This window comes from Babylonia areolata, chromosome 31 (assembly GCF_041734735.1).
Source record: "Babylonia areolata isolate BAREFJ2019XMU chromosome 31, ASM4173473v1, whole genome shotgun sequence".
NCBI lineage: Eukaryota > Metazoa > Mollusca > Gastropoda > Neogastropoda > Buccinidae > Babylonia > Babylonia areolata.
In genome coordinates, this window is record NC_134906.1 from 7,073,768 (window position 1) to 7,101,418 (window position 27,651).

General features: G+C 42.2%; 1 protein-coding gene across 1 annotated transcript in view; it reads left to right on the forward strand.

Moving 5' to 3' along the window:
• The first annotated feature begins 11,869 nt into the window (after positions 1-11,869).
• Positions 11,870-27,651, forward strand: part of LOC143275962 (aromatic-L-amino-acid decarboxylase-like) — a 31,265-nt gene continuing 15,483 nt past the window's right edge. The window contains exons 1-2 of the mRNA XM_076580317.1: positions 11,870-11,985; positions 23,154-23,424. Of these exons, the coding sequence (XP_076436432.1) occupies positions 23,224-23,424 (201 nt within the window). The 5' untranslated portion in view covers positions 11,870-11,985; positions 23,154-23,223. The remainder of the gene's footprint in view (positions 11,986-23,153; positions 23,425-27,651) is intronic.

Genomic DNA, 27,651 nt, shown 5'->3' on the forward strand with positions numbered 1-27,651 from the left:
TAAAAATAGGAAAAATTCAGTTCTTTCGAGTCATCTTGTTTAAAACAATATTGCACCTCTGGGATGGGCACCAAAAAAAAAAAAAAAAAAAAAAAAAATGAAGCCTGATTATATGCAAACTGCATTTACTGTTATATTTATATTTTTTGTATTCTCTAAACTTGGCACTTTGATCTGATATTCTGACCCAACAACAAGAGCAGTCATTATTATCATTTTTTGTTCAAACAGGAACTTCTTTTGCTAAGCATGGAAGTTTTATTTATTTTGCAAACGTTTTGGTGCAGATAGTAAAAAAGGGAAATTACTCTGTAATGAATGCTAGGGGACTTAATTTGCTTTAAACTGATCTTTCTCATCTTAAACATTACATTTTGAAATTATACTCAATACATAAAAAGCTTGGATTTGTTTTTTTAAGTGTATCACAAGTGAGTCTTGAAGGCCTTGCCTCTCTTGTTTTGAGTGAGATATGAAGAAACAGATGTCTTGCTCCATTTCAAGACAACACTTTGGACCGACTGATTTCTTTGTTCTTTCTCCTAAATGGTTTTATTTCTGAAAAAAGGTACAAGTGTGTTAAACGTAGCACTTTAGAGATTACTTTGTGCTTTCAGGTTTCCACACGATAAGAGAATATATTAACACACACATGCATGCATGTAAACACACACACACACACACACACACACATATACTCACACACACACACACACACACACACGCACGCACGCACGCATACACACAGATGCACACACACACACACACACACACACATACACACACAGGTCCTGTTCTGAATCAGATGGATAAGGGATGTGAGTGTGGTGATTAAGAAGTAACCAACAAAATGTGAAGGCTTGTTTATTATATAATGGAGATATGGTGGAGGGTATATTCGGCAAACACTTAAGAAAGAAATCTTTTTGTTTTTTGCTTTGGTGTTGTCCAAAACAATCATGCAAGGCACCATTGAGGGCGGGAGAAGAAGAGGAAGACAGCGGAAGAATTGGCATGAGAATATCAAACAATGGACCGGACTCCACACACGTGAGCTGCTGCCAGCGGCTGCCGACAGAGACAGATGGAGAAGGGAGGTTGCGTCTGCGGTCCTCGGGCTTCCCCCAACGACTACTTTGTAGTTATGGGCCTGAGGTTGAGGTTGAGGTTTGGTGTTGGTTCTTTCATTTTTCTTGGAGAAGGTGCTTTGAGTGTGTACATCATGTGGGAGCATGTTGCTCAGTCCGGATTGGACACCCAAAGAGAGCGAAAGCCATGCCGCTATGCCCACCCCCACACCCCAACCACCACGCCCCAGCCCACCCAATGGAGCTAGATTCCTTCCGGCAAGTCTACAAATTTTTGTTGACGTCTACTGTATAGATTGAGAGGGCTCAAGTAAATGAAAAATAACTTTTTTGTTGTTTTTATTGTTGGGTTTTTTTTGTGTGTGGTTTTGTTTTTTGTTTTTTTTTTTTTTTGTTTTGTTTTTTCAAGGTTTAAATTAGAGAAGTCATGCTGTACAGAAAATGCTTTGAACTCCTTCTCCATTCCATGCGATGGTAGCTCAAAAGACAATGAGACGGTCAGTTCCTGACCTTGCTTTGTTCTCCGGGAAGAATGCTGTGCTCCTTTGTTGTATATAATCTTTCTTCGTTAATTATCAACAGTGTACATATAATTATGTGCTTGGGCTTAGGGAAGAGGCAGCAGATTACATGTGATCTTTCTTCATTAATTATCGACAGCGTACATAAATGTGCTTGGGCTTAGGGAAGAGGCAGCATGTGATATGTCATCCCAGACAAAAATGGCAATTATCACTATTCCTGGGAACTGATGCTTAGTGGTTTTGAACAGAATTGGGTCAATTCCTGTACTGGTATCATCAGTTCTGGGACCTATTCAAACAAGGCTTTTCATGCGCTTTGCAGTGCTGGTATATGAGAAATCACATGCAGCATGTAATTCACCCACGGTTTTTCGCCAAGAGTTGGGCTTAAAACCAATGGGGAATGACCAATGCAATGAACACAAACCAACACTTGTGGACTCAAGCCGCTATGTAACTTTACATGGTTTGGGGCCCTATAATCAAACAAAACACTTGTCGACTCAAGCCGCTATGTAACTTTACATGGTTTGGGGCCCTATAATCAAACAAAAACCTTGTCGACTCAAGCCACTGTGTAACTTTACATGGTTAGGGGCCCTAAAATCAAACAAACCAACACTTGTCGACTCAAGCCGCTGTGTAACTATACATGGTTAGAGGTCCTATAGTGAAGCAAAACACTTGTCGACTCAAGCCGCTGTGTAACTATACATGGTTAGGGGCCCTATAATCAAACCAACACTTGTCGACTCAAGCCGCTGTGTAACTATACATGGTTAGGGGCTCTATAATCAAGCAACACTTGTTGACTCAAGCCGCTGTGTAACTATACATGGTTAGGGGCCCTATAATCAAACAAAACACTTGTCGATTCAAGCCGCTGTGTAACTATACATGGTTAGGGGCCCTGTAATCAAACAAAACACTTGTCGACTCAAGCCACTGTGTAACTTTACATGGTTAGGGGCCCTGTAATCAAACAAAACACTTGTCGACTCAAGCCGCTGTGTAACTATACATGGTTAGGGGCCCTATAATCAAGCAAAACACTTGTTGACTCAAGCCGCTGTGTAACTATACATGGTTAGGGGCCCTATAATCAAGCAAAGCACTTGTCAACTCAAGCTGCTGTGTAACTATACATGGTTAGGGGCCCTATAATCAAGCAAAACACTTGTCGACACAAGCTGCTGTGTAACTATACATGGTTAGGGGCCCTATAATCAAGCAAAACACTTGTCGGCTCAAGCTGCTGTGTAACTTTACATGGTTAGGTGGTTTTACACTGAACCACCCACACTCTCCCCTTGTCCAGTGTGTGGGTTTCAAAGAGAAGATGAAATGCATTTGTTATTTAACTGCAAGTCATAACTATGATAATATTTGTGAAATATGTGCTGTTTTCAAAACAAATGCCGCAAGGAGTAACGATATCATGAGTGTGTTGAAAATGACGATACAGTAAGATCACTGGTGAAGTACATTGCTGAAGCCTATAATATTCAAAAGAAGAGTAATTCGTTTCAATAGCTTGATTACATTGATAGAAAAAAAGTGCTTTTGTTTTCATGAACTTGAAAAAATGGATGGTCGAGCGTTAGTTTATTTGATTTCCAATATGTTTCTTTTCTGTTTTAGTTTGTTTTGTTATTTCCATCATTATTGTTTTGATTTGTACCCCCACTAGAGCTGTCACTAGACAGCTGTCACTAGAGCTGTATATGTAATGACATTAACCCTTTCACCGCCGGTCACTTTATAGTACAGAATTCCCTTGTGGTATAAACACAGAAAAGACAATGGCTAACAATAGCTGGGGATTCCCCCTTGCGATGTATAGAAAATATGGCCTATCCTAGCACCGAACATTAAGAGCAGTAGGTTCATGGATAACAGACCAGTGAATGGGTCACCTTTCAGTGACATGGGTCCTCTACCACGCCTGTGCATAAAAGCGAGCTTGGTGGTGAAAGGGTTAAACCTTTCAGTGTTCTCTCTCTCTCTGTTTCTACCTCTCTGTGCGTCTCTTTCGCAATCCCTCTCAAACTTTTCTTCCTTGGGGGACACCTGTCCTCTTTCTGTTTCCCTCTGATAGAATGATTATGTGTAAATTGTAGTAGTAGTAGTAGTAGTAGTCTTCAGTTTAACGTCTTCCACTTTAAGTGATATTAGACGGAAAAAAAAAAGGGGGGGGGGGTGCGGGGGTGGTGGAGGGCGGGGCGTGGTGGAGGGAACGGTATTGGGCAGAGGGTGAAAAATGGTGTGTGTGTATGTGTGTGTGCGCGTGTGTGCGCATATGTGTGTGTGTGCGTGCATGTGTGTGTGTGCGTGTGGTGGGGAAAGATACAGAGCATTGGAAAAAATAAAGCATTAAAAAAAAATTTTTTTAAATTAAAATTCCATACTTTTCCAAAAAGTGTAAATTGTTAAGACCTGTGCATATCTCATCTTTTGCATATCATGATGGAAGTGTCGCTGGTGTTTTGAGTTAATCAGTTGTTCCTGATGTATCCCCCCCCCCCCTCCCTCGTCCCCCCCACACCCCCGACCCCCTTTGGCTCAACAACAACAACATCAGCAAAACCAAAAAAAGAAGAAGAAAAGGTTTTTATGCTTGCTTATGTTATTGGTACTGCTTGATTGGTGTGTTGTAAGTTGTTGCAGTAGTGGCAGTAGAATTTTTTTTTTTTTTTTTTCTCCTATTACAGCATCAGTAGTAGTTGTTTTTGATGATGATGATGATGATAACATTGCTATTATTATTATTATTATTATTATTATTATCATCATCATCATCATCGTCATCTTCTTCTTCTTCTTCTTCTTCTTCATCATCATCATCATCATTATTAGTATCATTATTATTATCATCATTATCATTATTATGATTGTGATAATTATAATCCTTTTTGGGCTAAGTGTTGTGTTGATGGGGAAGGCACTGTACTCCAGTTTTCCTCCCCCCCCCCCCCCCCCCCCCCCTCCCACCCAGGTGTGGATGGTACGTGTCTGGTTGGGGGAAAGTTGAAACAGGAAGGAGAGGATGGGGCCCAGCCTTCCTGTGCTGAACCCTGGACACAGTGGATGTGGGTTCACCCCCCCCCCCCCCCCCCCCCCCCCCCGCCCCCCATGGCCGAATTTAGATTAGCTGTTGGATCTTTAACCTTTAACTTACAGAGTCTTGTAACGCGAGCTGAAAAACAAGAAAGGAACAAAAGGAGTTTTCCCCCTTGATTAGCTCTTCACTCTTCTGTCTTTGAATTGACCAGCCCCCTGCAGATTTTCAGTTCCTATTTCTCTTGTGAGTGAGAAATCCTGCTGAGTTCTTCCAAGATGAAATGAGGAATGTCTGTCGAAACAGTCTTTACAAAAAGTGTTCTTTTGATTATTGACTTTCTTCCTTTCCCTTTCATGTATTATTTTGTTTGGCTTTGAAGTTTGGGTTTTTTTTCTTTTTCTTCTTTTTTTTTTCCAATTTCTTATAATCTGGGGATGATAGATTGAGCAGAAGGCCTGTCGTTCTCAGCATGGCCTGGTCTTTCTTGTCCTAAGGACTGGGGAGTTAAATGGTTAGGATCGTGTGTCCGGGGACTTTTTTTTTTTTTTTTTTTTTTTTTTTTTTTTTTTTTAAAGATGTGGCAGTTTTGTGTTGATGCAGTTAATCATTTGTATGGTTTGACAGTCCTGATATGGCTCTGTGTGGTGGTCTGGACTCAAATCAACAATAAATAATAAATAATTCCTTTCGTTGTGAATGAGTGTACCAGTACATGTCGCCCTGCTGTCAGTTCCTGCTTTCAGCTGGAGGAACAGAGGTGACTGAGAAGTAAGCACAAGAAATGATTTTGAGAGGTCTTTTTTTTAAATACTTTTTTACCCTGACTTTCGTTTGGGCAGAATTGGAAAATCATCATCTTGTCCATCTTCCAACTGTTGCTACTGTTACTACTGCTGTTATTACTATGATTGTTATCACTGCTACTGCTGTTATTATTAGTATTACTATCGGTGTTGGTGTTGTATTTCAATACATTTTCTTCAATATCTGCTGGCAAATAAATGAATTTTCATCTTTGTGTGTGTGTGTGTACATGTGAGAGAGAGAGAGACATGAAGAGAGAAACATCAATACAGATTCCTACTTCAGACAGTAATTTATATTACCATACCTCCTGAAATGACTTCCTGAAATGACTGACTGTAATTGATATCACCATCCTTCCTGAAATGACTGACTGTAATTGATGTCACCATACTTCCTGAAATGACTGACTATAATTGATGTCACCATCCTTCCTGAAATGACTGACTATAATTGATGTCACCATCCTTCCTGAAATGACTGACTGTAATTGATGTCACCATACTTCCTGAAATGACTGACTATAATTGATATCACCGTACTTCCTGAAATGACTGACTGTAATTGATGTCACCATACTTCCTGAAATGACTGACTATAATTGATATCACCGTACTTACTGAAATGACTGACTATAATTGATATCACCGTACTTCCTGAAATGACTGACTGTAATTGATGTCACCATACTTCCTGAAATGACTGACTATAATTGATATCACCGTACTTCCTGAAATGACTGACTGTAATTGATGTCACCATACTTCCTGAAATGACTGACTGTAATTGATGTCACCATACCTCCTTAAATGACTTACTGTAGTTGATGTCACCATACTTCCTGAAATGACTGACTGTAATTGATATCACCATACTTCCTGAAATGACTGACTGTAATTGATATCACCGTACTTCCTGAAATGACTGACTGTAATTGATGTCACCATACTTCCTGAAATGACTGACTGTAATTGATATCACCATACTTCCTGAAATGACTGAGTGGAATTGATATCACCATCCTTCCTGAAATGACTGACTGTAATTGATATCACCATCCTTCCTGAAATGACTGACTGTAATTGATGTCACCATACTTCCTGAAATGACTGACTGTAATTGATATCACCGTACTTCCTGAAATGACTGACTATAATTGATATCACCGTACTTCCTGAAATGACTGACTGTAATTGATATCACCATACTTCCTGAAATGACTGACTATAATTGATGTCACCATACTTCCTGAAATGACTGACTATAATTGATATCACCGTACTTCCTGAAATGACTGACTATAATTGATATCACCGTACTTCCTGAAATGACTGACTATAATTGATATCACCGTACTTCCTGAAATGACTGACTGTAATTGATATCATCATACTTCCTGAAATGACTGACTATAATTGATGTCACCATACTTCCTGAAATGACTGACTATAATTGATACCACCGTACTTCCTGAAATGACTGACTGCAATTGATATCATCATACTTCCTGAAATGACTGACTATAATTGATATCACCGTACTTACTGAAATGACTGACTGTAATTGATATCACCATACTTCCTGAAATGACTGACTATAATTGATGTCACCATACTTCCTGAAATGACTGACTATAATTGATATCACCGTACTTCCTGAAATGACTGACTATAATTGATGTCACCATACTTCCTGAAATGACTGACTATAATTGATACCACCGTACTTCCTGAAATGACTGACTGCAATTGATATCATCATACTTCCTGAAATGACTGACTATAATTGATATCACCGTACTTACTGAAATGACTGACTGTAATTGATATCACCATACTTCCTGAAATGACTGACTATAATTGATGTCACCATACTTCCTGAAATGACTGACTATAATTGATATCACCGTACTTCCTGAAATGACTGACTGTAATTGATGTCACCATACTTCCTGAAATGACTGAGTGGAATTGATATCACCATCCTGAAATGACTGACTGTAGTTGATGTCACCATCCTTCCTGAAATGACTGACTGTAATTGATATCACCATACTTCCTGAAATGACTGACTGTAATTGATATCACCATACCTCCTGAAATGACTGACTGTAATTGATATCACCATACTTCCTGAAATGACTGACTATAATTGATGTCACCATACTTCCTGAAATGACTGACTGTAATTGATGTCACCATACTTCCTGAAATGACTGACTATAATTGATGTCACCATACTTCCTGAAATGACTGACTGTAATTGATGTCACCATACTTCCTGAAATGACTGAGTGGAATTGATATCACCATACTTCCTGAAATGACTGAGTGGAATTGATATCACTGTACTTCCTGAAATGACTGAGTGGAATTGATATCACCGTACTTCCTGAAATGACTGAGTGGAATTGATATCACCATACTTCCTGAAATGACTGACTGTAATTGATGTCACCATACTTCCTGAAATGACTGACTGTAATTGATGTCACCATACTTCCTGAAATGACTGACTGTAATTGATATCACCATACTTCCTGAAATGACTGAGTGGAATTGATATCTGTTATCACCATCCTTCCAGAAATGCCTGACTGTAATTTGTTGTGTGCACCAATTAATGCATAGTTGTACAGTGCAGTGCGACACATTACCAAACAATGTTTACTTCGTTTTATAATTTCTTTGAACAGAAGAAAAAAAAAATGTTTGCTTTCCTTGTTATCTTTTCTATTTTTTATGATCAAGTCAAATTCCCACACTATTTCAATTTTTCTAACATTTCAATTTTTCTAATAAAGTGAAAACACTAAACAAGTTCAGCAGTTCTGGTTCATCACAATTAGACAAAGGGACAAAACTTTAATCTAGCCATGTTTCACTTTTTTACTCTACATATCGCTGTTTTAAGTCATTGTTGCAACCAGAAAAGTACATTTCAGACATAACCATTGTTAAGTTTCGTACTGTCTTTGCTAGATTCAGGCTAGGCATAAGTGATATAAATTTGCACAAAAGATACACAGTAAGATCAAACTCCTGCCCTTTCTGCAACGCTGAAGAAGACGAACACCATTTTCTGTTAGTATGTCCAATGTATCAGTTAATCAGGGAAAAATACCTGGTGAAAATTGTTAAGAAAGAACAACAGCACATGTACTTTCTTCGGCGCCTCAACTGAAAAGTCAGTTCGGAATTAAAAAAACAAAATCATGGTTGATTTCTACCGAACAGTCATTTAAAGTGTGCTAACCTATGCTATTACTGTTTGGTACGGAAACATTTCCAAGGCAGAAGTTGCAGCCCTTAACAGAATCGTAAAAACTGCCACCAAGATTACCGGAGCTGATCTACCTTCTCTAGAAGACATAAGCGGCTACTCAGTCAAAGAAGCTAAATCAATCAGCCAGGACGAATCACATCTAGCTTTTGGGATTTTCGAGATGCTTCCCTCTGGTCGACGGTACAGAAGTATAAGGACGCGGAAAAACAATAGCTTTTTCCCCAAAGCAGTCAATGCCTTGTTTCTCGAACAAATCCAGTGTGATAAATAGGTTTGTGCAACCAACAACCATCTACCTGAATATCTAGTCATCAGCCCCATCCACATGTAATATGCAGCCTCTGTTCAAACGTGTGTGTGTGTGTGTGTGTGTGCAGTGCGGTGACCCCGGTACACTTGGTAATAAAGACATATTCTATTCTATTCCGTATTCAAAACAGATTATAATGAATTGTTTCCACAGTCCACTTTAAGAAACAAAGACACGAAGTGGAGCTTTTCAGTTCACATAGACAAGCAATGCACATCCCAAAATTCATTGCAACATTTTTAATATGCACAGACATGCATCACTTTTAAACAAATGGGATAAGAACATGTATAATTGAGATTTTTTTCTGATGTTCATATTAATTGTCGCGTGCATGTGCGCGCATAAATGTGTGTGTGTGTGTGTGTGTGTGCGTGCGTGTATGCATGTGTGTGTGTGGGCGCTGCCGCCCGATCAGCCTGACCAGCTGCGAGGAGAAGATATGGAAAGAATCATTAATGGGTGCCTCCAATGGTACCTGGAATCGGCAGACATTCTCACCTCAGAACAAGCTGGTTTCCGGCAGTTCCACAGCACAGAAGACCAGGTCAGCTTCCTGACCCAAGAAAATGAGATACTTGCCAGGAGCAGAAGCTGATCTTCGATGCCTGCATTGATCTTTAGAAGGCTTTTGATAAAGTCTGAATGTAGGGCCTGATTTTCAAACTGCTGAGGGATGGTGTTTCCAGTAACATGTTTCAGTGGATCATATCCTGCCTCTATAACCACAGGGCAAGATTCTCTCTCGATAAAAAGTCCACAGTTGAAAGTTTCTGCCGCGACATGGTGTTCCACAAGGCAGAGTTATCTCACCGACACTGTTCTTGTTTGCCATCAATGACCTGGTGTCAGAACTGCCAAAGGGAATCCAGGCTGCACTGTGTACTGACGACCTAGTGATGTGGTGCAAGGAGGAGCATACGACCACGGCCACCTATCGCTGGGCTGAAGAATAATGTGCTGCTGTTAACAAGTCCTTCACCACCATCTTCACCTTGTCACCAGAACAGAAAGCAGGCATCAACGCCATTGGCGAAACGCCGCTGAAAGAGGATGATGAAGCAACCTTCATAGGAGTAATCTTTGACAGACGGCTGACCGGGAAACCACACATCACCAAGGCAGAGGCACGTGACAGGCGCAGGCTGGTAATTCTGTGCAAACTAGCAGGTGCCACCTGGAATGCAAATAAGAGGATGCCGAAAACAGTAAACCAGGGAACAGTCAGACACCATCTCGAACACAGCGCCACAGCATGGACAACAACTGCAAAGACAAACCAGCAAGTGCTTGACAAAGTCCAGAACCAGGCGCTGCGCATAATCACTGGTGTAATGACGTCAACGCCGATCAAGGAAACCGAAAAGCTTGGGGGCATCCAACCTCTCAACCAGCGGCTAGAAGCCAAAATCATGGTACAGGCGGAAAAAGTACTAGCGTTAACCGGACCGCCCCACGAAACAGAACCTGAATGGCCTCACTTAGAACAGTGTGAAGAAGAGAAGCTCTGTCCGTGAAAATAAAACAGCTTTCCCGACAATGCCAGGAACAGCTGCTACAGGACGTACTCCCCATGCACCCATCAGAAATGCCACGGTCTCCCACCTCACTTCAGGTGACACACAGAACGACTCAGTGAAGCAGTCCCCCACCTCACTCCAGGTGACACACAGAACGACTCAGTGAAGCAGTCCCCCCCCCCCCACCTCACTCCAGGTGACACACAGAACGACTCAGTGAAGCAGTCCCCCCCCCCCCACACACACACACACCTCACTCCAGGTGACACACAGAACGACTCAGTGAACCAGTCCCCCCCCCCACCCACCCCCACACACACACCTCACTCCAGGTGACACACAGAACGACTCAGTGAAGCAGTCCCCCCCCCCCCCCCACCTCACTTCAGGTGACACACAGAACGACTCAGTGAAGCAGTCCCCCACCTCACTCCAGGTGACACACAGAACCACTCAGTGAAGCAGCCCCCCACCTCACTCCAGGTGACACACACAGAACGACTCAGTGAACCAGTCCCCCCCCCCCCCCGCCCCCCCCCCCCCCCACCTCACTCCAGGTGACACACAGAACGACTCAGTGAAGCAGTCCCCCCGCCCCCGCCCCCCTCACTCCAGGTGACACACAGAACGACTCAGTGAAGCAGTCCCCCCGCCCCCGCCCCCCTCACTCCAGGTGACACACAGAACGACTCAGTGAAGCAGTCCCCCCCCCCCCCCTCACTCCAGGAGACACACAGAACGGCTCAGTGAAGCAGTCCCCCCCCCCCCCCCTCACTCCAGGTGACACAGAGAACGACTCAGTGAAGCAGTCCCCCCCCCCCCCCCACCTCACTCCAGGTGACACACAGAACGGCTCAGTGAAGCAGTCCCCCCCCCCCCACCTCACTCCAGGTGACACACAGAACGGCTCAGTGAAGCAGTCCCCCCCCCCCCCACCTCACTCCAGGTGACACAGAGAACGACTCAGTGAAGCAGTCCCCCCCCCCACCTCACTCCAGGTGACACACAGAACGACTCAGTGAAGCAGTCCCCCCCCCCCCACCTCACTCCAGGTGACAAACAGAACGACTCAGTGAAGCAGTCCCCCCACCTCACTCCAGGTGACACACAGAACGACTCAGTGAACCAGTCCCCCCCCCCCCACCTCACTCCAGGTGACACACAGAACGACTCAGTTAACCAGTCCCCCCCCCCCCCCCCCCACCTCACTCCAGGTGACACACAGAACGACTCAGTGAACTGTTTCTGTTTACTTCCGGGCGGACGTGTGAGAATTGTGCTCTTGTTTGTTGTTTAAATTACAGCTGTTATAGTGCATCGATTTCGGAAAACTTCGACACAGATGTTGTTGGACGGTGTGTGGATGTGAAAGTGTTTTTCGTTGTGACAGAAGGTTGGTAGATTGTCCACAATTACTGTTTTTACTTATTACTATTGTCGAAGAAGGGAACAAAATATCAACACCACTCAAGAAGGTCAACAGATGTTTCATTATCGTTCTGTGTCTGCTGCACGAGTTTTTCGTAGGCACGTTTGCCGTACGACCTTACCGACTGTTGCTGAACTCCTCACGTGAGCGTGCTTAACTCACTCAGTACGGCCAGTCCTCTCTTCTCCTCTACACAGACCCTTCAGATGTCCAGTGGGTGTCTGAATGACCCAACCTTTAGCTTCCGTCGTCAGAATTGTGGTATTCTTTGTCAACATTCACCTCTTCTGTATAAGAGCCTTCCGCTTGCAATATTTTGATGATGGTAATTGATGTGAAACGCTGTTAACGTCGTCTCTTTCGCCGTTCGTATGGAGAGAGTTAAACACATCTGTTATTTCAGTGCACGAGCACTCAGACATTGAAACAAGCGTCATTGAACACAGGCGCCTGCAGACGTTAAATTTTGTTTACATACAAAAAGTTATTAAACTAACACAACTCATGAGTTTTACCAGCATTTTGAGCATTTTAATATTTTTTCCCCTGTGCCCTGTGAAAAACGGTCTCCCCCCTCAGCCCATCCCGCTCATCAGTATGGAGAGCAGAGGAATTGAGACTGTCGTGGATGTGTTCTGTCGCCCTACAGCCCACCACCAAGCTGATGACCTCGCACGATACAGGCCATTAAGGGTATCACAAACATCAAACACGACCGATGGTCAAGCAACTCCACCACACTTACTAGACCTCGGGCACACTCAAATGGGCAACGTCATCGCCATCAATGGTCGGCATCAAGACACCAGAATGACTGTGGGCCTATTTAATACACAGTCCGTCGGCTCAAAGTCTAAGCGGACACAGATTGTGGACTTCATCAAGGATGAGAATATGGATGTTTTATTTTTAACAGAGACGTGGTTGAAAACTAGTGGCGATGAAAGCAAATGTGCTGATTTAGTTCCGCCAGGCTACAAGCTGAAGTCCTTCCCTCGTGCAACACGGGGTGGGGGACTTGCTGTCCTCTACCGTGACCATCTCCCCGTCACCGTCACCTCCGCCTTCCCCTTCACTCTCACTTCCTGTGAGCTGATTCAGTTCACACTGACAGCACCCCAACACATCCACTTCTTCTGTCTGTACAGACCACCGCCAAGCAAACAGAACAAACTTCTGAACTCTACATTTCTGACAGAGCTGCCAGACCTGCTCGACTACTGCAACCTCCTACGAGGGAAGTCAGTGGTGGTCGGCGACTTCAATGTGCACTGTGACGTGCCCGCCGATCCACTTACCTCCAAGGTGCTGGACATTGTGTCGAGGTTCGACTTCACACAGGGTGTGCAGGAGGCAACCTACTACAGAAGCGGCCACATCCTCGACTGGGTCCTGCACCAGCTGATCAGCTCATCCATTCTTGCCGGGTCAACCACATGGTCTCCTCTGACCATGCCGCTGTTCTCTGCAGGCTTAATGTGTCCCGCCCCAAGAGGCAGCCTGTCTACCGCACAGTGCGGGACATCAAGGCCATTGACAGGGACTCCTTCAAGGCTGACGTCCAGGACATGCTGGATGACCTTGGACCCGACCTCTCCGCCCAACAGCTGGATGATGGCCTTCGCGGACTGCTGGACAGACATGCTCCAGCTACAGAGAAGCGTGTGCCTTCAGGCCATACGTCCCCGTGGTACACAGCTGTCAGCGACGTCCTGCGTGACGCCAAGAAAGAGCGCCGTCGTGCTGAGAGGAAGTGGCGCAAGAGTGGTCTGACAGTGGACAGTCAGATCTTTTTAATAGCGAAACAGTTAGTCACTGATATTGTTCAGAATGCCAAAGAAGAGTACTGGAGCTCAAAGATCAAAGCCAGTACATATGTCAAAAACTTATTCTTAACCAGTAACCGTCTCCTTGGCAGGAGCAGAGACTTCATCCTGCCAACTAAAATTCCTCCTAATGACCTCTCTGATGCTTTCGCTGAGTTTTTCACCACCAAGATAAAGACAATTAGAGATGAGCTCGAAACATTTAGTCAGTCTGTACCCGATCCTCTCATTGCTGACAAACCCCACCCTTCTTCGTCTTTCAACAGTTTTCGTCCTGTCACAGAGGAAGAAGTTAAACAAGTCATTATAAAATCTAGCCCCAAAACATGTGCACTTGACCCAATCCCCACATCCCTTTTGGTTGAATGTGTTGATGCGCTCCTCCCAGCCTTGACCTCTATCATCAACAACTCTCTTCAGTCAGGCACTTTCCCAGATGTTTACAAAAAAGCCCTTGTAACACCACTGCTCAAGAAGCCGACTCTCGATGTAAACACCCTCAAAAACTATCGTCCTGTCAGCAATCTCTCTTTTCTTTCCAAGGTCACAGAAAAGATTGTCCTCCTCCAGCTCTCTGAATATCTGCATCACAACAACCTGTTTCCTGTCTCACAGTCTGCCTACCGCCCTTCCCACAGCACTGAAACAGCTCTACTCGAAGTTATGAACGACCTTCTGCTGTCTGTAGATACTGGTAAACTTTCTGTCCTCACCCTCTTAGATCTCTCAGCGGCATTCGATACAATCGATCACAACATCCTCGTTAATCGTCTTTCTCATTCATTTGGAGTTTCTGACACAACACTGAAATGGTTTTCATCTTATCTGTCCAATAGAACCCAGACTGTCGTTACTAACAAACCCCTTTCTCAACCTTCTCTTCTGGAATGCGGAGTCCCCCAGGGATCAGTTTTGGGACCCGTGCTCTTCATTTTGTACACAAAGCCACTTGGTACCATCACAGCTCAGCACAACGTCCAAAGTCAATCTTTTGCCGATGACACACAATTATATGACTCATGTACACCTGACCAGATCAATAACACCATCAACAACATTCAAGAATGCATTACTGACATCAAGCATTGGATGACCGTAAATAAACTAAAACAAAATGATGACAAGACTGAAGTCCTCCTGATTCACTCACATAACAAACCATTACCTGACTCCGCTCCCTCCTCTATGTCTGTTGGTAACACAAACATTCAGTTCTCATCTGCTACAAGAAACCTAGGGGTAACTTTTTCTGACACTCTGTCCATGGAAAAACACGTGTCCAACATCTGTCGCTCTGCTTACTATGAACTCAGGAAAATCAGTAGCATTCGCCATCTTCTCACTTCTGATGCAACCAAAACTCTCGTCTGTTCTCTCGTTCTGTCTAAATTTGATTACTGTAACTCCTTACTCTCTGCCATTCCCCAGTACCTCCTAGACAAACTTCAAAAGGTTCAAAATTCAGCAGCACGACTGATATTCGGAGTAAAAAAAACACGAACACGTACAGCCACTCCTCCAACAGCTTCACTGGCTCCCAATCTCTGCAAGAATACAACATAAAACATCCACTCTTTGCTTCAACTCTCTCACTGATCCCTACTTTCCTGTCTATCTTTCTGATCTCCTTCATGTCTATACCACTGCCAGACAACTCCGCTCTTCTTCAGACAATAGAACCTTTAATGTCCCTCGAATCAAAACAAAGACTTATGGCAAGCGATCTTTTTCTCACTTTGCGACAACTGTTTGGAACCAGCTTCCACTCACAACTCGTTACTCTGAAACCCCCTCACAGTTTAAAACTGCCCTGAAGACACACCTGTTCAGACAGTCATACAATGTTGTATGAAATTGAAATGAAATAGAGGTGTGTGGTTGTGTTGTGTTGTGTTGTGTGTGTGGGGGGAGGGGGGGGGCGGAGGGGGAGCGGGGGGGGGACGAGGGGGGAGAGGTGGTGGCGGGTGTTTGCACGTCCACACGCGCGAGCTTGTGTCTGTGTGTTGCGGGTGTGCGGGTGGGTGAGTTGGTACGTGTGTGTGTGTGTGTGTGTGTGTGTGTGTGTGTGTGTGTGTGCGCGTGTGTGTGTGTGTTGTTGTGTTTTTTAATGTATAAATATGTATGTGAGAGATTTTAACACGAACTGTTTTATGAAGTAATGTTGTAGTTTGTTTTACTCAGTTGTCCATCTGTTGTGCTTTTGTTGTTGTTGATGAGTTTTGTGTGTGTGTGTGTGTGTGTGTGTGTGTGTGTGTGTGTGTGTGTGTGTGTGTGTGTGTGTGTGTGCTAGTGTATGTGGACGTGGCGGAGGTGTGAGGTTTTTTTGTTTTTTTTGTTTTTTTTGTTTGTTTGTTTGTTTGTTTGTTTTTTAACAATACGTACATTTTTACATTTTCAGGTTTAATTTCTTAAATGTAATGATGTACATACGTTTTTACTTGAAATGTTTGATGAATATTGCTTTATCATGTGATGTTGTAGCCTGTGTGTTTTAATTGTTTGTCATGTGTGTGTGTGTGTGTGTGTGTGTGTGTGTGTGTGTGTGTGTCTGAACATTTGTTTCATCTTTCTAGTTTTGATCTGTGTGTGTAATGCGGGGTGTTTCTTCAGGGAAATGCTTAGCAGGAACTTTTATTTTATTTTATTATATATATGTGTGTGTATATGTATGTATGTGTGTGTATATATATATATGTAATGTCGCAGTAGTTTGCATTATTCGATTGTTGATCTGTGTTCGTGTGTGTATTGTGCCTGTAGGTGCGTGTATGTGTGTTTGTCACTGAGTGAGTGCGTGAGTAATGTGTTTGGGTATGCGGCTTGTGTTCGTTGGTGCATGTGTGAGTGCGTGCGCGCGCGCGCGCGTGTGTGCGTGTATATGTGTGTTGTGTGTGTGCGCACGCTGTGTGTTTTGTGTGTTTGTATGTAGGTATGTATGTATGTATGTATGTGCCTACGTATATATGCATACGTATACGTGCTTGTGTTCTTTCAATTTCTTTTTTTTTTTTTTTAAATACCTGTTGCATTTCTTGATTTAATCAACTGACATGACCTATTTTAATTTTTCTCTCTCGCCTATATTTCAAATTATATGCATATGTTTGTGTGGGGACGTTTGAGTGAATGTTTTTAGTGCTATTGTAAAGCGCATAGAGCTTCAAGAATATGCGCTATAGCAAGAAGTCTGAATAAATAAATAAATAAATTTTGAAAGAACACCTGTCGTTCTGTGGCAAAGCTGGAAACAGCCACTGAAGCATGATCAGGTGGTGGTAATCTTTAACTAAAACCTCACAAATTTCCACACACAGAGACTTACCTGGAAGATACGCCACCTGACTTCTTCACTCCATCCGTAAGGAGGGGAAAAAAAAGAAACACCAGCAAAACAGGTAGTGAAGAAAAAATTAAGTTTCAGTTTCGATTTTACAAGGCGTTACTGCGTTCGGATAAATCTATAATAGGCAACACCACATCCGCTCAGTCAGGCCTTGGGTGCATGCATATCTATGAGAGAGAGAGAAAGAGAGAGAGAGAGAGAGAGAGAGCACTGGGTGTTTCTGAAGATCAGACAAGAATGGTTTCCAGACGATATTCTTGTGCCGCTGTCAAAATCACTAAAACAAAGGAAGTGACGATGATGACTGATGAAGAAACAGCTAGTACTCAGGTAGAACTAGCTGGTAGCGTCAATGAAGCTGAGTGATTCGGAGTGATTTTGATCAACATTGAGACGCATCTTTTCAGTCGTGGACAAAAGAAGCGCTTGGAATCTTCAAAACACTTAACAGAAATGCTTTCCTCAGAATTCTTTCCTGTCCCGAGATTTTTCTTTGTGGATTGTGAGGTGAGGGATGTGCTGAATTGTGAACACGTTGATTTTCATGTCCTTTCTTCCCCTTGAAAAAAAAAAAAAAACCTTGTCAGCTCTAGCACTCCTCAACTTTTCATCAGTCTCAGTGAGTTCCAAAGGGGTGCACACCAATGTGGTATTTTACGGTATTTGTGACATCATGAGGGAGAAATTGTGTATGTACCTGACTGTCACAATTCTTTCTATTTTTTAATGAACCTTTTTTATGATTTTTTAAACATCAGAACATAAATAACGACATACGAACAAAGCTAAACAACACCATTTCCTACTACTAGATATCCATACACATACATACATACATACATACATACATTATAACAAGCAAACTTATAGACCTGACCGCCACAATGTTGGTGTGGGAGGTATTTCACTGCTGACGATTTAATAAAGAGCGGTGAACGGGGCTCCAGAATGAGGTCATGAAAGCTTGTAGGGGAAGGGGGATAGAGATGTGGGAGAGTGGCGGTTTGAAGGGTGGGGGAGGTATCAGGATATAAAAAGGCACACCTGAATCTCGATCCGCTGCCTTGCCCAGCCTACTACACCAGGTGAGTTCGGTGTCGTTTGCTTGTTGCTGCTGATGACAGTGCTCCGTTTTGTGTGCACACCTTTTCACTCCGCTCTCCCGCTCTCTCAGTTCACGCGGTCCTTCACTTTACCTGTTTTGCTGACGGTATGTGGCACACGTGGCATGTCCGTGTGTTCAATGACAGTATGTGGCACACATGGCATGTCCGTGTGTTCATTGATAGTATGTGGCACACGTGGCATGTCCGTGTGTTCACTGACAGAATGTGGCACAACACATGACATGTCCGTGTGTTCACTGACAGTATGTGGTACACATGGCATGTCCGTGTGTTCACTGACAGTATGTGGCACAACATATGACATGTCCGTGTGTTCACTGACAGTATGTGACACACGTGGCATGTCCGTATGTTCACTGACAGTATGTGGCACAACACATGACATGTCCGTGTGTTCCCTGACAGAATGTGACACACATGACATGTACGTGTGTTCACTGACAGTATGTGACACACATGACATGTCCGTGTGTTCACTGACAGTATGTGGCACAACACATGACATGTCCATGTGTTCACTGACAGTATGTGGCACAACACATGACATGTCCGTGTGGTCACTGTAAGTATGTGGCACACGTGACATACACGTGTGTTCATTGATAGTATGTGGCACACATGACATGTCCATGTGTTCACTGACAGTATGTGGCACACGTGACATGTCCGTGTGTTCATCGATAGTATGTGGCACACATGGCATGTCCATGTGTTCACTGACAGTATGTGGTACACATGACATGCCCGTGTGTTCACTGACAGTATGTGGTACACATGACATGTCCGTGTGATCATTGACAGTATGTGGCACAACACATGACATGTCCGTGTGTTCACTGACAGTACGTGGCACACAATGCATGTCTGTGTGTTCATTGTGTCTTGTTCATTGTTCAGTCAACCGTAGAGCCAGGACAGGGCTGACAACGCATTTAGAACCAAATTAGCCTCAATTGTACACTGAAAACCATCATGGACAACATTTAGTTAATTGTGTCTTTTAACAAACGCATACGATCTTTCTGACCCAGAGTGAAGACCAATATAACATTGGATCAGAAGAAGAATCCAACTAATCACTTGCACTTTCTGACCCAAACTGAAAACCCAAAACATTTGGTCTGTTGAAATATTCAGCTAACCATTGCACACTTTCTAACCCAACGTGAAAACCCCAAACACTTGAGGCATATGAATGTAGCCAAGCACTCAGCTGGCTGCAGATACTGCTTCACGCACGACCTCTATAGCAGACGCTTTTTTCGCAACAAACACGCCAGTCTTAAGGACTCGTGCAGAATGCGGTGCCATTCGAATTGTATTTGCAAAGCCCCTTTTAAACAACTGCTCTGAAACATCTATTAAATCAAGTCTCTGTATCGTTCGCTGAAATATTATATTTGTTGTGCTTACACACACACTTTAATCAATTAGAAGCACACTTGATTTTATTTAGTTTACTGGTTCGTCAGGGTAAGGATTTCAACTGACGCTAAGCTTACGCCATTTTGTCCTTCTCGTCACACATAATGCTACAGTTACAATTCTGTATGTGACTGCTGTTGGGAACTAAAACCACACCATTATAGTGTTTGGATGAAAATAGATCAGGTATTTAGAAGATACAAAGCCGATTTTCACTGGCGACACTTATCGACATTCACTCCACACCTAGCGTTGCTTGACGACTTTGGCTGTGTTGAAAACTGTGTTTCTGACACACAATATTTAATTAGATATATCTTTTGTCGGATCAGTAAACTACAAGTATTATATACTGGCAGAATTGTCGCAATTCCATCTTTAAACCTATACCATTTGTGTTTTCCTACATTACACTGATTTGAAGATCTGTCCAACTCTGATGCTATTTATTTCAGTGAAATTAAAAAGTTCTGTTCCTGGTGTGAGAAAAACTATCTGGATCTCAACGTATTGAAAACAAAAGAAATGTTAATAGATTTTCGGAAAGACCCCTTGCCTGTAGCTAACCTTGTTATTGATGGTCAAACAGTGGAGAGGGTCAATGAATATAGATATTTAGGGACCATCTTAGACAATAAGCTGACTTTTGACAGAAATGTTGATTCCATTCATAAGAAATGTCAATCTAGAATTTTTTTGTTTACAGAAGCTTAGAAATGTTGGTATAAATTCAAATATTCTTCAAAGTTATTATCAATGTTGTATCGAGTGCGTGCTCACAGTTACATTTATGTTCTGGTATGGAAGTTTGGGAGTGAGGAGTAAGCGTGTTTTGAACGATGTCATGAGTGTATGCAGCAAAATTGTGGGAGTGAAACAAGCTAGTATGCAAGAGCTGTATGAAAGTCGAGTGGTTAAAAAAAAGCAGGCAGATAGCAACTGACGACACCCATATTTTAGCAAAGTATTATGAGCTGTTGCCATCAGGACGACGCTACAGAACTTTTAAGTTGAAATCCAGAGCTCTGAAGACTTTTATTCCACGTTCAATCCACCTTTTAAATTCTTGAGAACTGTGTGTGTGTGTGTGTGTGTGTGCGCGCGCGCGCGCACTCTCATGTGAGACGTGTGAAAGTCCGTGCATGATAGGCTGTACCTTGTTCTAATTGTGGGGTGTGTGTGTGTGTGTGTGTGTGTGTGTGTGTGTGTGTTTTACTGAGCTTAAAACGTGACAATTGGTTATAATGAATGTGCAATATATAGGAAGAATAATGTGCAATATGCAGGATGAATGTACAGTGGAATATGTCTAATGCTAACGTTCATATTCTAAATATATTTGTTTAATAATTACGATGTAATAATTATTTGCAATGTTTTTAAAAGCGAATATGTGAAATGCTTTTATTTGAGAACATATGTTTATTACTCTTGTTTAATCAAGTTATCCGTGTGTGTGTGTGTGTGTGTGTGTGTTGGGGGGGGGGGGGGTGCGGGTGTGTGCTGATTATCTGGTTGTGGTTTTCCGCAATTCATCTTTATTCTTATCTTATCTGTCTATTATAATCAATGTGCAGTATAGTAGGCTATGTTTATAATTATATTCAAATAATGTTTCTTAATTCTTTCTGTTTTTACATTAAGAATACTAGTTATTACCTGCATTGTGTGTGGATGTAGACCTTGTAACAAAAACAATTCTGATCAAATTTAGCCTGATTACAGCCGATTTGCTTCGCAACACACATGGGCGTCATGGAAGTTCGCTTAACTTGCATAAATAGCCACAGCAGATGATGACTGGTCACTTTCCACCTGGCCAGTCACTGGCTAGAGCCTGCTCTCTCCCTCCCTCTTGCTGTGTCGTACACAGAGTGTGTGTTGCTGCAACGGCCAGCGTTATAACCATATCGCTGCATGGTCTTCTTATCTCTTCTTCTCTTGATCATTCTAAAAACATTAGAATTTTTGTTAAAATTAATTATATCAATATCATCAAATATATCGATTGGATGTTTTTTATTAATGTGCTTATAAGTGGAAGTGAGTGAAGGCGTTTTCACATGTCTTGAGTTATCAAAATGAATGTTGTAGATGTGAACAAGAGATCAGGTTTAAAGCGAAATAAACTCACAGCCTAGCAACTGAGACATATTTCAAGTTTTTACTTCTGCCACACACCAAGAACTTTTGTAAATCCAATAAAATTCCATGTCTTCAGCAAATGAGAACGTTGCTGTTTTGACTTAAAAAATCCGATACATGATACTGCCTTCTAAGTGTTGGGTTGATTGTAGAGTTGTGTGCAGTTTTTACGAGCTAAAGTACAAAAAATTCAATATATAAAGAAAATGGCATTTGCATTGCATATGTACAGGGTGAATATGTTTAAATGCTATTCATATTCAAATATATTTTTTATAATCCAGATGTACAATATTGTTCTCATAACTATGTAAATAAAACAATAGAAAAACCCTTTTGTGACTGACCTGCTATATGCCCCTGGCCTGTGCGTTGATATTTTCTATCCTTTAATACAGTAAATCAGTAATTCTTTTGTACCGTCTCCTTTTATAATATAATACCACTCGGGTACACGGCTACATGAATAACCACTGAACTAACCAAACACAGGTTTTGGTAACAGCTGTTCATGCCAATAATGCATACAGTGACCATTAACTGGGATACCACAGTCCTCTAGTGCACTTGTTGTTGTTGCTGTTGTTGTTGTTGTTGTGTGTGTGTGTTTAATTATTTTTTTTAATCAAACTGACAAAGTGTCAGATGTACATCACCATAAGGACGACATCCAGTTATGACAATAACATACCTACAACAGTCTACTCATGATGGGAAACACAAGCTGAAAACTGACATGAACACTGTGTCTGTACACTGGAAGGAAAGCAGTAGTATAAGGACTGGTTGTTCTAGCTTACCTCGATTTAAGCCTCGAAATTGCACTGTGTTTGTTCGTTATGCTACCAGTGTGGCCTCCACATTATGTCATTTCATTAAAGCCCTAAACTATTTTTGGCACCCATCAAAGATTTGAGGTCCTCACTCTTCTTTTTTGATGCACATTTCTTACATTTTTTTAAAACTGAAAGTATACACTTCACATTTATGGCATAGTGGAAGTAGTGGCTTGTTCTTCCGATGGCATTTGATATGGTCTTTGCAATAGACATAATTGCAGGATCTACCACAAGGGCCTTTTGTTTTAACTTGGGGGTAAGAACAGGTACTATCACCTTTCCACATGATTGTTATACTTATAGTTTTTTCTTTCCTTAAATGGGCTGTTCTTTCTTCCCAGTGATGTCACAGGGCCTCAAAACTCAAACCCCAACCTTATACTATGACATGGTAAAAAAGTTTAAATACTTATGTGGTCTGTTTCAGAAAATCCTATACGAAAACTATCGTAATCTGAATCAACAGTGGCCGCAGCTGTGACCATAGCGACAAAAAAATGGATGCTGAATCCTTTGAAAAGCACGGTGCTGACCTATTGCGTTACGTCACTTCCTACATGGAGAACATCCGGGATAGACCAGCGTTCCCGGATGTGAAGCCAGGCTACATGCGTGAGCTGATTCCCGACACGGCCCCGGAGAATGCTGAGTCTTGGGAAGCCGTCTTCTCCGACATTGAGAGAGTCATCATGCCGGGGGTCAGTCTGCCCTCCTCCCTCCTCCGTTGATAGTGTCTGTCTGTCTGTCTGACTCTCTGTCTCCTCTCTGTATGTATGTCTGTTTGTCTGTGTTTGTCTGTCTGTGTGTCTGTCTCCTAAGTGTCTGTCTGATTGTCTGTTCATCTCCCATCTGTCCGCGACTGATAGTGTCTCTGTTTGTTTGTTTCCTGTCTGTTTTTCTCCTGTCTTTCTGTTTCTCTGTCTTTCTGTCTGTCTGTCTCATCTCTGTCTCTGATTGATACTGTCTCTGTCTGTCTGTCTGTCTGTCTGTCCCTGTGACTGCCTTTGTTTTCTCTCTCTTCAGTGCTGTTCTTTCTGCTGCTACACCAACCTTTCCTGTATATTTCCCTGATATTTATGCTGTTATATCAACCTTTCCTGTATATTTCCCTGATATTTATGCTGTTATACCAACCTTTCCTGTATATTTCCCTGATATTTATGCTGTTATATCAACCTTTCCTGTATATTTCCCTGATATTTATGCTTTTATACCAACCTTCCCTGTATAGTTGCCTGATATTTATGCTGTCATATCAGTCAACCTTTGCTCTATATTTCCCATATATATATATATATATATATATCTATATCATGATATATATGCTGTTATATCAACATTTCCTACAGATTTCCATGCAGTGCAATTGTGCCTCCTATTTTGAGAGTCATAGTCCTTCACAAAGACTAAGCTGTAAATGATTTCCCTTTGCAATGGAAAATCTTCTATCGATAATATTGAAAAACTATTGATGATACAGCTATCACTTTGCTGTTGGCCCAGCTGTAAACGTATGTCAACCTGTGATATAAGCTAAAAGTACAGGACGCGGTGTGACTTGCGCTGTCATCTGCTGTCTCTCGTGATTACATCAAGTGCAGGACACCAGCTGTTCTCAGCTCTCAGCTTGTCACAAAGCGCCACATGTACAGTCCCTCCCCCTCCCTCACTCTCCTCCTCCTCCCACACCCCACTCTCACCACCCTTCCTCTCCCATCCTTCCAGGCGCACCTGTTCACTGAACAATTGGCATTTAGCAGCTGGTGGTTTTCTATTCTGGTCAGTCTGTGTGTCTCGCTGGTCACAGTCCCGAAATGTGAGCATGAGAAATGCACAGTGATTTCTACGTTATCATGATTATTCACACACAGACACACATAGACACAGACACCGACACACAGAGACACACAGAGCAGGGAGGAGATTCTAAAATTTTGAAATTTGCTAAAACCAGGGAATGGGTGAAGGTCTAGGCACTGCACTGGGCGATGGTTCTGGCAGGGATAAAGGGGCAAAGCCACCTCAAAGTGAAGACCTACTGAAAGAATACTGTGTTTAAGTGTCTAAATGACGGGGTACAGTTTGAAGCTGTGTCAAAAATATGGTTTAAAAGGCGTTTGGAGGGCTCTCCTGCAATCAGATTTAGAAACTTTCAACTTAACAAAAGTATTTTAAAGATGCATGGTAAATCGCTGAATTGGCTGAATGGGCATACGTAAAGCATACAGATGAGCATACGTAAAGCATACAGATGAGCATACAGATGAGCATACGTATAGCATACATATGAGCATACGTAAAGCATACAGATGAGCATACGTAAAAGCATACAGATGAGCATATGTAAAAGATACAGATATGCACACTCATAAATCCACAAACATACGTTTTCAGAGATCTCGAATGGTATAAAATTAATCATGTAAACTAGGAGAGATAGAGTGTGGGTATTGTTTTCCACGCGCGCGCGCGCGCTCGCGTGTGTGTGTTCAGTTTTACTCTGTGTGATAGTGCACACTAGCATGTGTATGTGTGAGACACACACACACACACACACACACACACACACACACACACACACACACACACACACACACACAGATTGATTGATTGATTGAGATGGTTTATTCATATAGGCCACAGCCCCTTTGAAGGGGGCTATCCAATAAAATCCTGAAGTCATGCATTCAAAAGTCTTCATGATGTAACATACACACTCCTTTTGAGTGCTTTATACAGATAAATAGCGAACTCGTTGACAGTCTTCTCATTTGTTGATGACATCAATATGATCAGTCTAAACAGGCAAGGTTATTGACAATATTTAACTGGAATCAACTGTTCTCCAAGATCTCGTAGTACTGGGCAACACAGCACAAAGTGAACTTCGTCTTCTTTAGATCGTTGACACATTGGACAAATCAAATTTTGGGCACATGATTTTCGATACCGATATTAATGGGTGAATATTTCAGTAACACCCAATCTATACCTTGTCAAAGTATTTTTCAGATGTCTATCAAGTCTCATTGATATATAAACTGACATATTATAAGGTATATGACAAAACATTCGATACAAATCAAATCTGTCGTTAATCTGAATATGGGAATCCAAATTTCCCGTCCACAATCAATTAATCTTCCACGAAATACATGAATAAATTCACTGATATCTCCGACACCACACGAAACCAAAAAATCATACTCACAGAGTTTCATTTTCACGTAAGACACTCAATTTCTCTTACCTCTGTCATCTGAATCTGATATCATTCTGTAGACTTTATGGGGTAATCTGTTATCTTCCATCTGAGTTATTTTCAGCCAATATTGAATACATTTAACAGTGAAAGTCAAAAAGATAGGATATCTGGCTGTTTCACCATACACTAAATCATTATATAGGTGTTTGCAGTGACAGTCCGAACAATTTCTTTAAAGCATACAAGTGTTGTTGTTGTTTTTTTGTTTTTTGTTTTTTTCACAATATACAGTGGCAGAATTGAGACCCCATATTTCAGCTCCATATTGTACCATAGGTGGAATCTGTGAATCAAACGAAGCTACAGAATCGTTGTTTAACAATTATGATTTCTTCATTATACATAATAATGCATTTTAGCTTGCTAGCGAGATCTTTACAAGGAAAGGAAAAAATCAAACGTGTCGAGAAATATAAACCTAAGTATTTATATAAGCTTACATTGACAACAGGCATTGAATCTCCATTGTAAGTCCACCTTTCTCGTGATGCAAGTTATCCTCCCTTCCTGAATTCAATTATATTCAATTCAATTATATGGCTTTTTAAAAATCAACCTTTAATTGTAGAGAAAAAAAAGCTCTTTGTAAAGTATTTAATTCTGTAATCCAGTTACAGTTTCGGACATAACAACAATATCGTTCCAATGAACAAAGAGAATAAAACGGGACTACAATCATCCCCTTGCTTTGCACCAAATGTGCAGTTAATTAACACATTCTGTCCACAAACATATCATTTTCAAAGAGCTGACACCCCATACCCTCCCTCCCTTCCCCCTTCTCTTGACATAGTGCAGAGGGAGCAAGTTATTTGCACCAAATGTGCAGTTAATTAACACATTCTGTCCACAAACATATCATTTTCAAAGAGCTGACACCCCATACCCTCCCTCCCTTCCCCCTTCTCTTGACATAGTGCAGAGGGAGCAAGTTATATACATTGTCCACAAACATATCATTTTCAAAGAGCTGACACCCCATACCCTCCCTCCCTTCCCACCTTCTCTTGACATAGTGCAGAGGGAGCAAGTTATCGTGAAATAACATTATAACCTAATAAACTCTCTCTCTCTCTCTCTCTCTCTCTCTCTCTCTGTGTGTGTGTGTGTGTGTGTGTGTGTGTGTGTGTGTGTGTGTGTGTGTGTGTGTGCGTGTAGGGGAGGGTGAATAGGGGTGCGTGTGGAAATGAAGCTACTGTCGTGTATTACTTGTTTGTATGTATTTTGCTTTTGATATGTAGCTTTTCGGGGTTTTTTTGTTTTTGTTTTTGGTTCAGTCTTTGTCACGTTGTGTGTGTGTGTGTGTGTGTGTGTGTGTGTGTGTGTGTGTGTGTGTACTGGACTTGGATATGGGCTGAGATGTTGTGTTGGGTGAGTGACGAGCCTGTGGATGCACAATTAATTTCCAAATGGATGAATGAAGATGTATTGTATTGTATTGTATTGTATTGTATTGACCCACACAGAGGGGGGGGCCGAACTGAAAGTCCAATCACCTGTATAGGCGTTTGGTCCGCTCCAAACTAGACAACGGCTGCGTGGTCTGTGGCTCCGCAAGGCCGTCCTACCTGAAAATCTGAGACCCCATACACCATCAGGGGCCTAGGCTCTGTCTGTGAGCGGTTCCGCACCGCCTCGTACTCTGAGGCTGGGGAGCTCT